Raw genomic sequence first — 15,750 nt, 5'->3', positions numbered from 1 at the left:
GAGTTTGTTTCTTGCTTTATGAGTTAAGAAAGAAATATGTTTAGATATATGGTGATAATCACCCTGCACTGTTGCTGTCTGTCTCTTCTGTGTCTGGTCATATATGTAGTCTATTTAATGGAGTAATGTGGCCTAAACTAGGAATCCAGAAAGAAATATTAAATGTCTTGAGTTAGTTTATTAATAGAATATTATTATCCAATCTACTTACATCCTCTGTATGGTCTGTACTGTGCATTTGAACTTGTTAGTCATATTATGGGTCATGATCCATTGGTTTTTCTGGCATGAAACTCAGTGTTGCGAAAATCACGATTTTTTCGGTATGGCGATTTAATCGGCGATTTTTCCCAAAATGAAAAAATTGCCAAAATATTGTAAAAATCGCCTAAAAATCGTCAATGCTTTAGATACTTAAAAAATTGAAAAAAATGATTTTTATTTTTTATTTTTTAATGTTGTTGATGTTTTGCCGATTTTTTACTGATTTTCCCGATTTTTTTCCTTTTCTGGACCCTTTTCAACTTTATCCCGATCACGATTTTCGCAACATTGCATGAAACCTAAAGCTCAGAATGGACATTTTATGGACATTTGCTAATTTATCTTGATCATGATTAGCAACAATTCTACTTGGATAGTAAAAATGTATCTTAGCTTTCATTAGAAAGAGTATGTTTAGCTGTTCATTCTCCCATTGTTTCTGTGATCTTGAGATTTCTATGTGAATTGAAATTTAAAAATATCTTTTTTGTTTCTCTTTTAAACATTGCATCTGAGGCCTTAACCCTTGTTGGTTTCTGATGTCTGTCAAATGCCGTAGCAGCTAGTCCTTGCTGTGCATGCTTTAGCTAGTGGTTTTATTGGGAGTTGCATTGTTTAATCCAGTGTAAACAATATGATATTTTATACAGGGGTTGCCAGATAAAAACACTCATGACATGAGCCAACTTCTCATGTATATGTACCGAAAATAATAATGGCATTGCATTAGCAAAAAATTATTAAAATGGCAATATGTTATTTGGCACAGTAACAGGAAGAATTTGTAGTCTAGAACATTGCTTCAAATTGACCATTAAGGCCATGGATAACATGCGAGTTTGAAAACCAAACCTGGCTCACTAATTATATATCCAAAATATGTGGAAAATAAAGATATCCATTTAGAATAAATAAATAAATAATATATAAATGTATGAGTGAAAATGATATGATATATGATATTACAAATGAGCGCCCCGTATATATAGCTAGGTGGGAGTGCCCTTTCTTTAAGAGTTGGGACATGTCCTTTTATTTATTATAAATTATTATTTGATTATGAGTTATATATATGTTCATAACAGCGAGCTTGCCTTTGCAATTGTCTGGACACCAGAATTTGTGGTTTTGACCAGCTTACTTTTCAATTCTGAGAACTTCTCATGTGTCAAATAATATGCCTTAACATAGATTCTACATTAATCACTAGTCTAGACCTTTACAATACAATTTCTGTTTGTTTTCCCATTTATAGATAATCAATTTTTAGACTTGAAAATATTCATTGGGTGAAACCCTATCCTATCATCTAATTACATAAAATTCCAAGTTCTTATTAATATCTTAGAGTGCCTGCATAAGTAACTATAAACTCAAGCCTATTTGTGCTGCCATTTTGCCATGCATAAAATTGTGATTTTATTTCAAAAAAAGAGGTACACAAATTTATCTCTCTAATGTTTGATGACCAATCCAATTTTAGTACACATGGTAAGAACCTATTGTTGGAAATAACACTGAGAGGGGGGTGAATCAGTGTTATCAGATTAATAAATTTATCTCCCAAACAGATTTGTATATGCTACTTTAGCTCAGTGAACTAGCGTGTACACGCGATTGTACTTATAGCAACCAACATATATGCATTGAACTTTTGATTTACCCAATTTATCATGCATTGAACTTTAACCAGTATATCAGAGATTTATTAGACAGTGTAGTAAAAGCAGAATAAAGCATCACACATAAGCAACACACATGAACACCAAGATATAAGGTGGAAACTCAATGTGGGTGAAAACCACTTGCAACTGTCGTCGTTGTCTTCTTTTAATAATAAGAAAATTTGTTTACAACATTGTACTAGTGAAGACTCATACCAGTACGCAGGTTTCTACCTGCAGAAGGTTGCTACCTTCTCTCGTTCTCCAGTTTCTGTTGGAAGGGAGCTACAACCCCCTAGCTCTTGTACTAGCAAATATGTTTACTAGTACGTAGGTGCCAGCCTACAGAAAACTTCACTCTTCTACCAGGGACCACGTTTCATGAATTTTCAGATTAGATACTCCTGGAACACAACACCACAATCTGAAGGCCACGTTTCCTTCAATTTTCATACTAGACCCATCAACAACATCATAACTGCAATACAATCTGCATCAACCAATCACTGACCTTGAATTTGATTATTTCGAACACTGTCACCAGAATACAGTCACTAGAACCCAAAGCAGAACCCAGAACTCTGCAACAGCAAACAGAAACAACTGAAGCATACTTTATAAGGTATACACTACTTCCATGTGTCGAACCTGCGTGTATATGCGTTTTTATCAAAGCCAACCAACATACACATCTGTAAATATTAATTCATAATTTTTCAGCTTCCAGACTAGCGTTATACACAGATCATGATATTTACAAAATAACACATGCGTCAGTATTCAGATCTAAATTATACATGATCAAACCATATAATGATAATTCAATTTAAGCCTTAAGATCTTGATCCATCATTAGATCTTATCCCTCATCAACCGCTAAGGTTCATCCTTGGTTCAGATCCAGCAAAGCACCATAAGCCAATAACCTGCATACTAGATCTCACACTTCATCAAATATTCGATACTTGCACGCTCTGGCCTAATGATCTTCTCCTCATATAGTTTTAGACCTTTCTCAATACCATGGATCAAAACCGCTTAGGACCAATACCTTGGACCAAATACCTAGGGTCAATACCTCGGACCAAATACTTTGGACCAATACCATGGATCAAAATACCTTGGACCAAATACTAGTACATATACACAACTTGCGTTCAGTGTATATGCAGTCTGGTCAATGTGAACTTGCGTATACCTCTTTTTCTTCATTCTTTGTAGTCTGATTTGTAATTCTTTGCTGTTGTCATGCTACACCGTGATCTTTCATCTGAGTGAGTTGCCTTCAAGGACAACACCTGTATCATAATGCCAACACCTATGGCCAAAGATAGCCTTTCGATTTTTCAAAGTTATTTACACCTTATAAATATAAAAAATATCTTTAGAAAAGAAATATCTAATAAAACTATATGGAAAGAGCAGTTGAAATAATGGAAATCTGAATGTTCCTGCCCATACATCTCTATGTACACTAGGCATAAAATTTCTTCTTTGTTTTTCATATATCTATGGATCTATGTTGGATAAAATACACCCCTGTCTCTCATACCAGTTGTGTTTCCATATCAAAACGTTGAAATTCCCTCGAAACATGCTCGAGACATGTTTTCCATATGGGAAACTTGTTTCATACGGACTGAAACACGTTTCAAGTGCTTTTTAGCTCATTTAGAACACATTTCCAAAAAAATTCAATACAGTTTTTCCAAGTCCAATTTTTTTTGAATTTTTTTCTTTAAAAAAGGGTTTCACTCATTTTGCAAGGAAATACTGGCAATTAATGGTAATGTTAAGAATTACTTAAATTTTAAACATCACCATTAAATGTTTCAGCATGTTTGAGAGTGGTTCCAAACTCATCGGACTTCATACGGAGAAAGTAGAATTTTGATATTCCTTTCATAACTGAATAGACTTAATAGTTTTCGTGATTTTAGGATTTTAGGATTGTGGCAAGCATTTTCACTGGATTCTCTTACGTATGGGGGTATGGGATTCACATTTAATCAAAAGAAGCAAGTTCTTTTTGTACCTCGATGTTGGTCGTTTTGCTTATTGAAATCCTTTGTTATGGCCTTAGCAAAAAATGTGCTCTTCACTCAAAACAAATTCATTGATTAGGAATGTTAATCTTTTTTGACCATTTTGTAAAAAGTTTGATTAAGCAATTTCATCAAAATTGGGTGGTGTTGACTGATGTCCATAGAGAATCGAGGTAGAGGGAAGGGATCATACTAACGACGACGATCCCATTATAAGCGATGTTGGAACATTGCTTGTCATTTAAATGTTCTTTCTAATTTATTCATAATGCTTTCTTTCAAAGTCTCTTATAGTGTGTTATTTATAAATAGCAGATTATATACATATATTTTCCCGATCCCCCCAATTTTGGGAGGTCACATTTCGAATGCCTTTCTGTTAAGGAAACTTGTACCCATAAATTTTGGGGGTCATGATGCCAATGTGTTTCCATTTTAGAAACATGAACCCGTTTCCCTGTATAATGCAACTTATCTATAGATTGATCTGCTGTTTCCCTGGTTCTTAAGTTTAGAAAGTACTGTTTTAAAAAATGATACCATTTCCAGAACTTGTACCCATTACCTATTGCAGGTGATATATATGCACCTAACTCCCCCCATTTACCACCCATCTCGTTGCATTACATTCATTAATAAAGTGGGATGGGATAACAGATTGCTCTATATTAAACTTTACAAACAATTTCTTTTGATTGCCACAGGAATGAAGTCATCAGGTCAATGCTCCCAGTGTTCTCCATTTATTTCCTACCATTCATTTGCTTTCTTAACTTCTCTTTAGAAGGAGAAACACTAGTAAAATTTGCATTGTTACAGCATTTTTCCATGTCTCAGTGGTGATTGTTTTTGCTAATTGTTTTCTATTTAAGCGGATTTGAGGACATCATAGAGTGTTGCTTGTTTGTAATTTGGTTAATTGTCCGATTATTTGGCCAATCTTCTGTGTCATAATATGTCATTGATTGCTTTCAGGCAAATGAGGCAGTTTGCAAAGTTGATGTTGATGGGGCCACTGCTCTTAGTTTATCTGGAGCTGCAGCTGAATTATATGGGACACAAGGAATTGGTGTGTTGGGCAAAATTCGGTCATGGAAGGCTGTAAGTTACAGTACTTTTTGAAACTCTGTTTGCATCCTAGCTGTTTTGTCTTTTCCTTGTCCTTGCTAATCTTCTATACTTTTTGGACTACCAGGTTGCTATTCTTCAGATGCTAGAGAAACAAATGGGTCCTGAGTCTTTTCGCAAGGTAGTCTAGAGATTCTTATCAATTTTCTTCAGACTGGGATTGCATAACTGATTATGCCTTCTTTCTTACTTTTGGAGAAACATATAGAACAAACTGGTTGCCTTTTCATTTTATAATTTGGACAAACGGACTGGAAACTATCTTGTGATGAACAAAAGCTTGACTGGTTACTTTTAGATATTAGAAGATTTAGGGAATAAGACTTGGGCAGTCCATAATACATATTCATGTCTAATGCATTTTCTCATTCACCTGTTGAAATTGAATTGCAATATTGTAGTGGAATCCTGACTCTTTTAGATTTTTGTTCTATTGTGTGACCACATTTTTACATTAAGTAAAAGGGATGTGCATTGCAGCCTTTATGATCTGAAATACTCTTGATATTGAATGGCAATATTGTAGTGGAATTGCGACTCTTTCAGATTTTTGTTCTATTGTGTGACTGCATTCTCACATTAAGTAAAAGGATGTGCATTGCAGCCTTTATGATCCTAGCAGCAATGATATTCATATTGCATGTTGGAAGGGATTCGGCCATTGACCCAAACAATGTTTCTTGCATACTGGCATAATTCATAAACTTGCAAGCACATAAGAAGCATTTTTTTCTCAAATGAATGAATTTAACCTAAATAGAACTCCATCAGCTGTCTGTCTGCTGCATCATACTAAGTTGTCCTGAAATGCATATGGAGAATTTGTGGTAACAGGGAGAATTAATAAGAAAAACTTCATAAAATGTTGGAGATGCTAAGGAATTGTAACAACACACACACATTTCAATGTTCCACCAAGTTTTCGGGATGGGGGAGCATGGGAGCAGGGAGACCTATGAGGGGGACATGTGGAAGCACCCCCATATTTTGGGGAAATTTGGGGTGGGGGCAGTCGGGTAGGGGGACCTTGGGGTCCCTAGCATAGGGATCCCCATCTCAAAAAAAAATGATAAAATCCTAATTCATCATTCATCCTAACTCACTCCGTGCAAATTCATCATTTTGCAATGTAAATACTAAACACTAAATAGTAAAACAGTAATAGATTCAAATTTGTAACTGAAATAAGTATGATTGAGATTGAGATTCAGTAATGAAATACATTGATTCATAGACCATAAATGAAACAAAAATAGTAAAATATTGATACATTGATTTAAATTCATTCTATCTAGAACTAAGAAAAATAGTAGATATTTTAATCTTAAATAGTAAATCGAAATTACCCAAACTCAAAAATAGTAAAATCCTATATTTATTATTTGGAAAGATCTAAGGAGATGAATGATAAGCTGGTTGGGATGTTCAAAGTAAATAATGCAAATCAAGTTCCCTTTCTCAAAAACAAGTTGAAAGACATTAAGATGGATAAAGGAGAATCAATCCAATCCTACTTCATGAGGATTATTGAGATCAAGAATGATCTCCTATATATTGGAGAAGTCAGTGGTGACATGGAGCTCACTCATATGGCACTTGGAGGCGTTACAGGAGAATGGGATGTGCTATCATCCTCAACAATGATAGATTCCGGGATTTGATGAATTATTAGCTAGATGCGCTCAAGAAGAAATAAGGATGATGGAAAGAGACAAGCCATCCAATGGAAGCAATCCTACCGCCTTCCCTGCTCATGCTAAGAGGAAGAACAATGCTGGTCCAAGAAGACAAGGTCAAGGGTTCAAGCCGAGATTCAAAGAAGGAAGAAAATGAAGATGCTTCAATTGTAATAGGTTTGGCCACTTTGCTAGAGAGTGTCCTCACAGGAAGGATACCCCAAGAGATGATGACAACCATAACAACAACTTCAAGGGAAATGAAAATCGAAGGAACAATAGGTTCAACAACAAAGGAAAGGTCTCGCTGCTTGAAATGGAAATGGACGTCCTCCCAAGAAGTTGAGAAACTCCAGGTATGAAGAAGTTAATGTAGGTGAAAAGCAAAAATAATTTTATCTTATTTCTGCCCCTCACCACTGCCTCTCCGCTGGATACATTAGATCTTTGGTTGATTGATAGTGGTGCTCGTTACCACTCAAACCAATAGGGGACCTAAAAGGGGTTCCTAAGAGGGCAACTGCTAGGTTAAGGGCAACGATGGAGGCTTAGCCCACTGTCAACACAACTATGTCTCCCTGCTCTTTACAGACGTTCACCGATGGGAGGAGTCCCGATAGTGTAGGGATCACTTGTAAAGTATATGTCAACGGATAGATGGGAAGTGACCCTCGAAACCCTTTCCCAAGGATGGAGTGAAGAATGGAACTTGCTTGCTCTTTAAGCAAGGGACTTGGTCCTCTAGGGGTAAGGGGTGAGGATTGGAGGGTTGAGGGAGAAGGAATAGGCTTATAGATGAGCTTCTCACTCCCTATGATCCTTGGGAAACTTGGATTCACATATGGTCCTAGACAAATAATCTTTATTGAGACGTGGGACTACACGGGGCCAAATGGACCCAGTCTAGTTTCGGGGATGATATGTAGCAACCAATGATGTTCCTATCCTGGACAAGGTGAAAGGAAAGGACCAAAAAAAGAATATTTACTTCAAAAGGTTGAATTGATCCTGTTGAGGTCTAGCATTAGGGATGCTTAGGCAAAATTCGATCTTAGAGCTAGGGCTTGGGATTCCCAGAGATTCCACCATTAGAATTACCTCAAATTGGGAGGAGAGGGAGGGGATCCACTAGCGTAGTAGCCTGTAAGAGATCAAAATTTTTCCTTGGGTCAATGCCCGAGAAATTGATGCCCTAGCTGACCTAATGGGGCTAGACCATTGTTTTAAGAAACGGCCGTTTCGAAACCGAAACGGCCGGGTTGATCCGAGCCAATACCTTTTTCTATGACCCGGCCTTTGGAACGGTTCGACTGGCCGAGTCATGGCTGACTCGGCCAACTCGGCCGTTTCCGTTATGACTCGGCCGAGTCACAAAAAAACGCCCAGCATCACGTCAAACTGCGATTTAATAAAATTTTAATGGATTTTTAAATTGTTTTTTGGTTGGTTTGGACTCCAAGCAGTGTTCCACAGGGACTCGCCCCCCCCCCCCCCCCCCCCCCCCCCCCCCTAGGGGTCTAGTTTCCTCGCTCCCCCACGCTCCGGGGACTTGGGGACGAGTAGGGGACGTTTCCCCACGCTCCCAAAATGGAGGAAACTCAGGGGGACGTGCCAGGGAAACGTTTCCCCTCCCTGAGGTGACGTTTCCCCACGCTCCCAAAAAAATGGCCTTGCTTATAGTTTATGATTTAATAAACCTAAAGTGGTACAAAGCTACTCATGTTCTGTATGGGGATAACGTCTTGTGCTATCTTTTGGTTTCAACTAGCGTAATTTTAAAGGGTCAGTATCATGGAAATTTGCTGGACCATATAGCACGTACATGAATTTTCCCTTTTAAAACTTCTTTTTTTCTCAAGTGATGGCTGGATTACAGTGGGGAGATAACTGGAGTGACAGGCAAAGAATATGAGACATTCAGTTTGTGTTTTTAATTTGCATGACATTTGACATACAAACTATGGAAGCAGCACCTATGGGAAATAATTGGGTGGACTATAGACTAACATGCGTTTACTGCAAGCATGACAAAATACTATGGGCAGCAAGAAATCTCAGGAACTGTCGTTATATATGAATTTATACAGTTACAAAATTTACACAGATCACAGGTGCTCAGCTTGAATTCTCAGGTCTGAAAATTATTTTCACCCTTGAAATACACTGCTAGTTTGAAGTTTTAACTGCATGGCATTGCTCTAATAAGGTAGACAAATTATCCATGCCATCGTTGGTCACCCAAGTTGGTTCGCAGATGGTCATCCTGCAGTCAATGTCATTTGATAGTAAACTGTCAGAAACTCTTTCATGTGATCTTCTCATCTCTCCTGGAACTAAAACTCTTCTTTCAGCATATGGTGCACTGTCTATATTATATATAATATAACAAACTTTCTAGCTGTTGGATCTAATACAGCTGGACAACCCATTGTAGTTGCCCCTTCTACTGCCAATGCAGTGTTACTGATCTGTTCATTTACCTTTTCACAGAATTCAGTGGCTACCTTATCAAGCTGAAGCTCTCCCTCTGTCTAACCAAAATCTAAATTAGAATTTGACCAAGCTGAATTAGAATTTTAAATTTATTATTTTATATGATATTATAAATTTGGATAATGTCAAATGACATTCATATCAATGATCATGCTTTGCAGCTTTTCAATTCAAACCAAATTGTCATAGTGGACTCAATTAATAAATTATATTTTATATTTATAAATTTTTAAGACCCTGACGCTCCCCCACGTTTCCTAAAAAATGGTAGGGAGCTTTTGCATAGGCCGCTCCCGCGCCCCCTCGCTCCCTCGCCCCCTCGTCCCGGAACCTTGGTGGAAAATTGACTCCAAGCAGTTATAAATTTTCATGGTAATGTTAAATTCTTAAAGTAAAAGTGACATTCTCCTTGATCTTCATTTTCATCCTTTTACTTAAATTTTTAACATTACCATGAAATGACTCAGGATGTTTGAGAGTGGTTTCGGCCTCATTGGATTTCATATGGAGAAAGTAGAATTTTAGATTTCATTCAAAATCCAGCAGACTTATCAGTTTTTCAGGGTTTCAGGATTGGAGGATTGCAATGTTTCCATTGAATTTTGTCATGTATTAGGGTATGGATTCTGGAACTCGTATTTAATCAAGAGCACCAATCCCTCTATGTACCTTGATGTTAGTGACATTGGTTGTCGAACTCCTCTGGGATTCGCTCCCAAACCAAGAGCTTCTCAAAATGTCGCTCCCGCTCCTGTTTTCGCTCTCGCTCCCCACTTTCGCTCCTGCTCCCAAGTAACACTGAGCCAGATGATGTTGGCAACTCTAGCAGTAGCCAGTAGTTCTGGTCACAGAGTTTTGTTGTAGAGGCCATTTATAGCCTCCTTGGTTATGTGTTTTTGTTTTGATCTCTATATCATCATCGTGTATGTATTGGACAATGTACTGGGTGCCATTTTGATATAATGGATATATTCATGAGCCTACTTTGATCATATGTTGTCTTCTATCTATATTCTAATGCTGTGTGTTTGGAAACATGAATGAAAATCTTTAAAATTATGTGTTTTTATAAAAAATAAATATTTAATGTATTTTTAACAAGGACCGAGTCATTGAAATCGAGCCGGCCGAGTCGATACCGAGTCGGAGTTGGAGTCGGAGTCAACCCTCGGCCGAGTCGGAGTCGGAGTCGGAGTTTTAAAACATTGGGCTAGACCTAGGGGAAAGGGCGAAAGGGTAAAAATAGGGAAGGAGATGACCACCCTTTTTAGGGATCAATGCCTAATTTATTTGGGGATATGGAGTTAAGGATGATGATGAGTAAGAACTTGGTTTCTTGACCAAGGAGGCCTAGAAAGTCAGCGTCATCCAATGTCCAGAGAAAGAAAGAAAAAGTGACCTTCAAGCATTTATAGTATATACTTCAAATGAAACGATGCAAGCTTATCGAGACAAGTAATCTCTAGGACATTTCATTCATATAACATTGGCGCATATATTAAATTAGCTAAAACATGCTCAATTCCACATTTCAATCATGCAACAACTTGCCCTAATTTTAGCAGTATGCAACAAGAAGAATAATAACATCAAAATTTACTTACAATGTTATAGAGTATATCCAACCAGCTTTTCGTTCACAAGACAAAGCTCCAAGACAAGATAAATATCCCAAATTCATACGTCAAAACTTATCCATCTCCAAAAAATGTCCTCCAAGGAAAAATGCGAAGTTCTTTATGATTAGAGAGATATTAGGTCAAGTGATGATCCAATGAATGTATCTAACATCAATATATAGCCTCGTAAGGAGTTCGAATTAGCCAATGGGCTTACATTATCTCGTAATGACATAATAATGTGCAAATAAAACCCCTATTGGTGACAAGCCCACCAAACTAGCTCGCAAGTGCAAAAATAAGCCTCAGAAGGGGCCAAATAATAATATGTACATGTCGTAGGGCCCTCCAAAGGCATAATAATATCCAAAAGTGCCATATTGAGGAATAAATTCCTTGAAATATGATGGACAAGGGGGTGGCCCCTGGTTCTCCAAGTAGTAGACCTGTGGTGCTCCCAATGGGTCTGAGGGTACATAATTGACCCCATGGGTCTCCATATGAATTGAAGATGCCTGCAAATCCTCTGCAAGGGTCGAAGTGGTGGAATGAATGCTACCATGACAACGTACAAGTCCCGGGACACCTGCCAAGAGTGTGGGGCTCCTGTGGGGGCCTTGCATAATGTACCAAGCATATCATGATCATCCCAAAAGTGGATCGCTAGTAATCTCTGAGCATCCATGAAGATTGGTGGAGTGCTGTCTGTTGTTGTCTAGGCCAATGGCTCTCAATGCACACCCTACATGTGCCAATGCAGATTTCTGGGGGTTAGGATCCCATATAGGGAGACCAAACCCAAATGGAAACCACCTATAATCCTGCATAAGATCCAATGCCTCCCCTAGGCTTTCAGTACAACTAGTCATTAAAATAATCGGGTAAAAGAGCTTACAAATAATGGATAACAGCGTGGGCACTTCATAATGGCATGCCCTTCCGTGGTCGGCTTTAGCATGTACTAGTGTGTCCAAGCTCCAAAGGGGGTTAGGTGGTTTCAGCCCTTAAAGGGGATAGTATGCCCAAGGTACATCCCTATAAATGGGGGTGGGAAGTGACAAATAAGTGGAATGGAATAGGGAATGAGGGGCAACCTTGGGCCACATAGTGGGGCATAGGGGTAGCTAGATAAGGAGAAGCCCACACTTCGGTATGTAACGTGTAGGAGGGAGAAATCTTGGTACATGAGGTGCGTGACCTTGATTTTTCCACCCTTCTTTATATGCATTTTACCTTTTATGAATTTCTTTAATTAATTGCTCGTCTCAAAGGACAAGAGCATGATATGTAAGATATAGCAGTGATTACCCCCTTTTAGGTAGGGTGGTTCATTGTCCTCCAAGGGTAGGGACAATCTTGGGTTCCTGAATGATAAAGGAGGCTTATCTAGGGCTTATGGAACCAGGGTGATGGCCATGGATTGGGGTAGAGCTCATGCAACATTTGCCCACATGGTGATTATTTTGTTCCGACCATATTATGCATTTTGTGGTACAATTTCTTGTTAACTGTGCAATCATGCTTTTCACCTTTTCTTTTAATTGCTTCAACAGCTTGGGCATCATTCTAGGCCTGACCCAAGGTGGGGGCAAGGGAATAGGGAGGCTGGTCCTACGTGGACCCAAAATGGAAATGTGGACCCAGGTGGGAGAGAAGATGAATGGGGTATAGCGAGTGGAAAGAGACTAATATATGCGGGTAAAGGTGCGGGACCATGCACCCAAAGTTGGGGTTTCCCAAGTAGTATCACCCTAGAACCAAAATGGCCAATAAAGGAGATCCCACAGGACTAAGATCCAAGGGTAACAACCAAAAGAGAACAGGGGGACAAGAGCACAAACTAAGCCCACTCTTTCCGCCAATTGCCCCCATCAATCCATACCCAGAAGTATCCATGATAAGTAAACCCAATACTGACTTACCAAATGACAAGACATACCTTTAGATTCGGGAGACCTACTTTCAAAGATATGATCAATACAGGTGGGTGAGGGACCACATGGCTGGGTCAGGTGGCAAAGAAATGGCACAACGAGCTAGCATGAGGCATCAAGGGGCAGCTGGCTGCCGATTGAGGCTCATCATGGAGAAAAAATTCTCTTGGGGATATCACCGACAAAGTGGTAGGTAACAGTGCCTCAAGGCACTTCACTGGGTACAAAGAGGCTCTCTCAAACTTGACTGAAAAGAAGACGAATTTGGACTGTTACTCTTCATTTAAATCAAGGTAAAACCCTTGATTTACAAGAAGTATTGTATGTACCTGGTTTGAAAGAGAATCTGGTCTCTATTATGGAAGATAAAGGTTTCAAGGTGACATTCATTGATGGGAAGATTCGTGTTTGGAAAAGGAAGTCCATTGGGAGCAATGACTTCTGATACTTCTCTTCAATCTGAATTATGGCATCGAAGATTTGCTCACCTTCATTTCAAAGCCTTACTTGAAGTAAGGAAGATGGTCATAGGTATGCCCGAACTCAACTTAGATGATGAATGTGTTTATCAGGTTTGTGAAGCTGGAAAACATACAAAATGTGGAACTCAAATTGCCAATATTCTTCAATTGGTTCATTCTGATCTATCAGGTATGTTGCCCGCGACATCTTTGGGTGGATATTTGTACAATGCTATTTTTGTGGATGACTACTCTCGCAAAACATGGATCTATTTCTTAAAGAAGAAGGCCAAAGTATTCAAATGGTTCCGCTCTTTCAAAGCCTTGGTCGAGAATCAAACAGGGAAGAAGATCAAAATATTGAGGACCAATAATGGGACCAAATATGAGTCAAATGAATTCAATGACTATTTAAAGAAGCTGGCATCAAGAGGGAGACCACTACTGCATATACTCTTGAACAAAATGGTGTTGCCGAAAGGAAGAATCGAAGGAAGAATTGAACTATCATAGAAGCCACCCATGCCATGCTTCATGACCAAGGTCTACTGAAGTTCTTATGGGGAGAAGCTGTCAACGATGTTGTGTATGTTCAAAATAGATGCCCACATCAAGCTTTGGATTCAAGACTTCGGAAGAAGTTTTCACCAGTAAGAAACTTGATGTTTCTCATTTTAGAATTTTTGGTTGTCCCGTATATTTTCATGTGCTGAAAGAGAAAAGAAACAAACTAGATGCTTCTGGGAAGAAATGAACATTTGTTGGCTACAATGAAACTTTGAAGGCATATAGAATCTATCTGCTTGGTTAAAGGGAAGTGGAGATAAGTCATGATGTCACTTTCGATGAAGATTCTGCCTTTAGGAAGGCCTGAGATCTTCCTATACCTAGGAAGGACAATTATGAGGATGCAGGAAAGCAGGATGAACCTTCGACTAATGAGTCAATGCCCGATGTTGAAGGTGCGATGGATCCCATTGATCCACCTCCTAGTGAGCCCACTACTTCAAGAAAAAGATCTTTGTGGCTCTCTTGAATGCTGACAAACATATTGCACCGAGGGGGACATTTCGTGAAAGCGAGAAGCCGAACAGGTACAAAGGGTGCTTAGTAACTATGAGTACCATTGTACAATCTGAGCCTTGTACATTCGAAGAAACCGTGAAAACCAAGTTTGGAAGGATGCCATGAATGAGGAGTATGAATCGATTATGAAGAATGGTGTCTGGGATGTGGTTCCTAGACCCAAGGACAAGTTAATGGTCACTTCAAAATGGCTCTACAAGATCAAACATGGAGCTGATGGGAGTGCTAAAAAGTTCAAGGCCAGATTTGTTGCTCGAGGCTTCTCTCAAAAGGAAGGAGTAGATTATGATGAGATATTTGCACCGGTTACTTGATATACCACCATTCGTTTAATCATAGCCCTTGCTACCTCGCAAGGACGGAGCCTTCACCAAATGGATGTCAAAACTGCTTTCTTGCATGGCTCGCATAAGGAGGAAGTCTATGTAGAACAACCCGAGGGATTCGAAGTTCAATATCGTAAGAAACATGGCTACAGGTTGAGGTAAGCCCTCTATGGGTTGAAACAAGCCTCTGGGCTTGGTATGAGAGGATTGATAGCTATCTTATGAAGCTGGAATTTACAAGGAGTGATGCTGACCCAAACCTATACTTTAAGGTTGAAAAGGACAAGGCTGTCATTTTGGTCCTTCCGAATTCGAAATGAAGGACCTAGGACTGATGCACTGCTTCCTAAGGCTGGAGGTCTGGCAAAAGCTAGGTGAGATTTTCCTTTCTCAAGGAAAATACATTGTGAAGCTACTTGAGAGATGTGGGATGGTGGATTGCAAGTCCATGACTACTTCGATGGAACTCAACTTTAAGAAGTTATGTGGAAGTGCTACTGGGCCCGGATTAGCGAACCCTTTTGAGTATCGTCAACTTGTGGGGGCCCTGATGTTCTTAGTCAACTCCTGTCCTGACATATGCTTTGCTGTGAACACGTTGAGTCAATTTATGGTCGAGCCTCATCACATTCATTGGATTGCTGCTAAGAATCTCTTGAGATATCTCTGGGGCACAATCCACTATGAACTGAGATACATTGCTGGGAACTTGAGGCTGCATGGATATTTAGATGCTGACTGGGCTAGCAGTGTGGTGGATCGTAAGGGCACGTTTGGGTGTTGCTTCTCTTGGGGATATGCTTCATTGTCTTAGATGAGTAGGAAGCAGAAATCGATTGCTTTAAGCACCGTCGAGGCTGAATACATTCCTGCGAGTATGGCCTATTGTGAAGTTGTTTGGTTGAGGAAGCTCTTCAATGAGCTATTTGAGCATGTGCTGGATACCACCGTGATCTTCTGCGACAACCAAAGTGGGATTCACCCATCAGAGAATCCTGTGTTCCACGACCGCTCCAAGCACATTGATATCAGGTACCACTTTATTCGGGATATG

The 15,750-nt window shown here is 39.2% G+C and overlaps 1 protein-coding gene across 3 annotated transcripts in view; it reads left to right on the top strand.

Moving 5' to 3' along the window:
• The window catches only part of TAF2 (TBP-associated factor 2), a 317,600-nt gene that overhangs the window by 87,773 nt on the left and 214,077 nt on the right, over positions 1 to 15,750 (top strand). For all 3 annotated transcript variants that reach the window (XM_089433145.1, XM_089433144.1, XM_089433146.1), the window contains 2 exons: positions 4,949 to 5,074; positions 5,169 to 5,222. In XM_089433145.1, the coding sequence (XP_089289271.1) occupies positions 4,949 to 5,074; positions 5,169 to 5,222 (180 nt within the window). The remainder of the gene's footprint in view (positions 1 to 4,948; positions 5,075 to 5,168; positions 5,223 to 15,750) is intronic.

The sequence above is a fragment of the Pinus tabuliformis genome, chromosome 5_1, assembly GCF_031772625.1.
Source record: "Pinus tabuliformis cultivar Carrire ecotype Pingquan chromosome 5_1, CPIR1, whole genome shotgun sequence".
NCBI lineage: Eukaryota > Viridiplantae > Streptophyta > Pinopsida > Pinales > Pinaceae > Pinus > Pinus tabuliformis.
The sequence above is the reverse complement of the archived record's forward strand: the minus strand, read 5'-3'. Positions and strand labels throughout refer to the sequence as shown.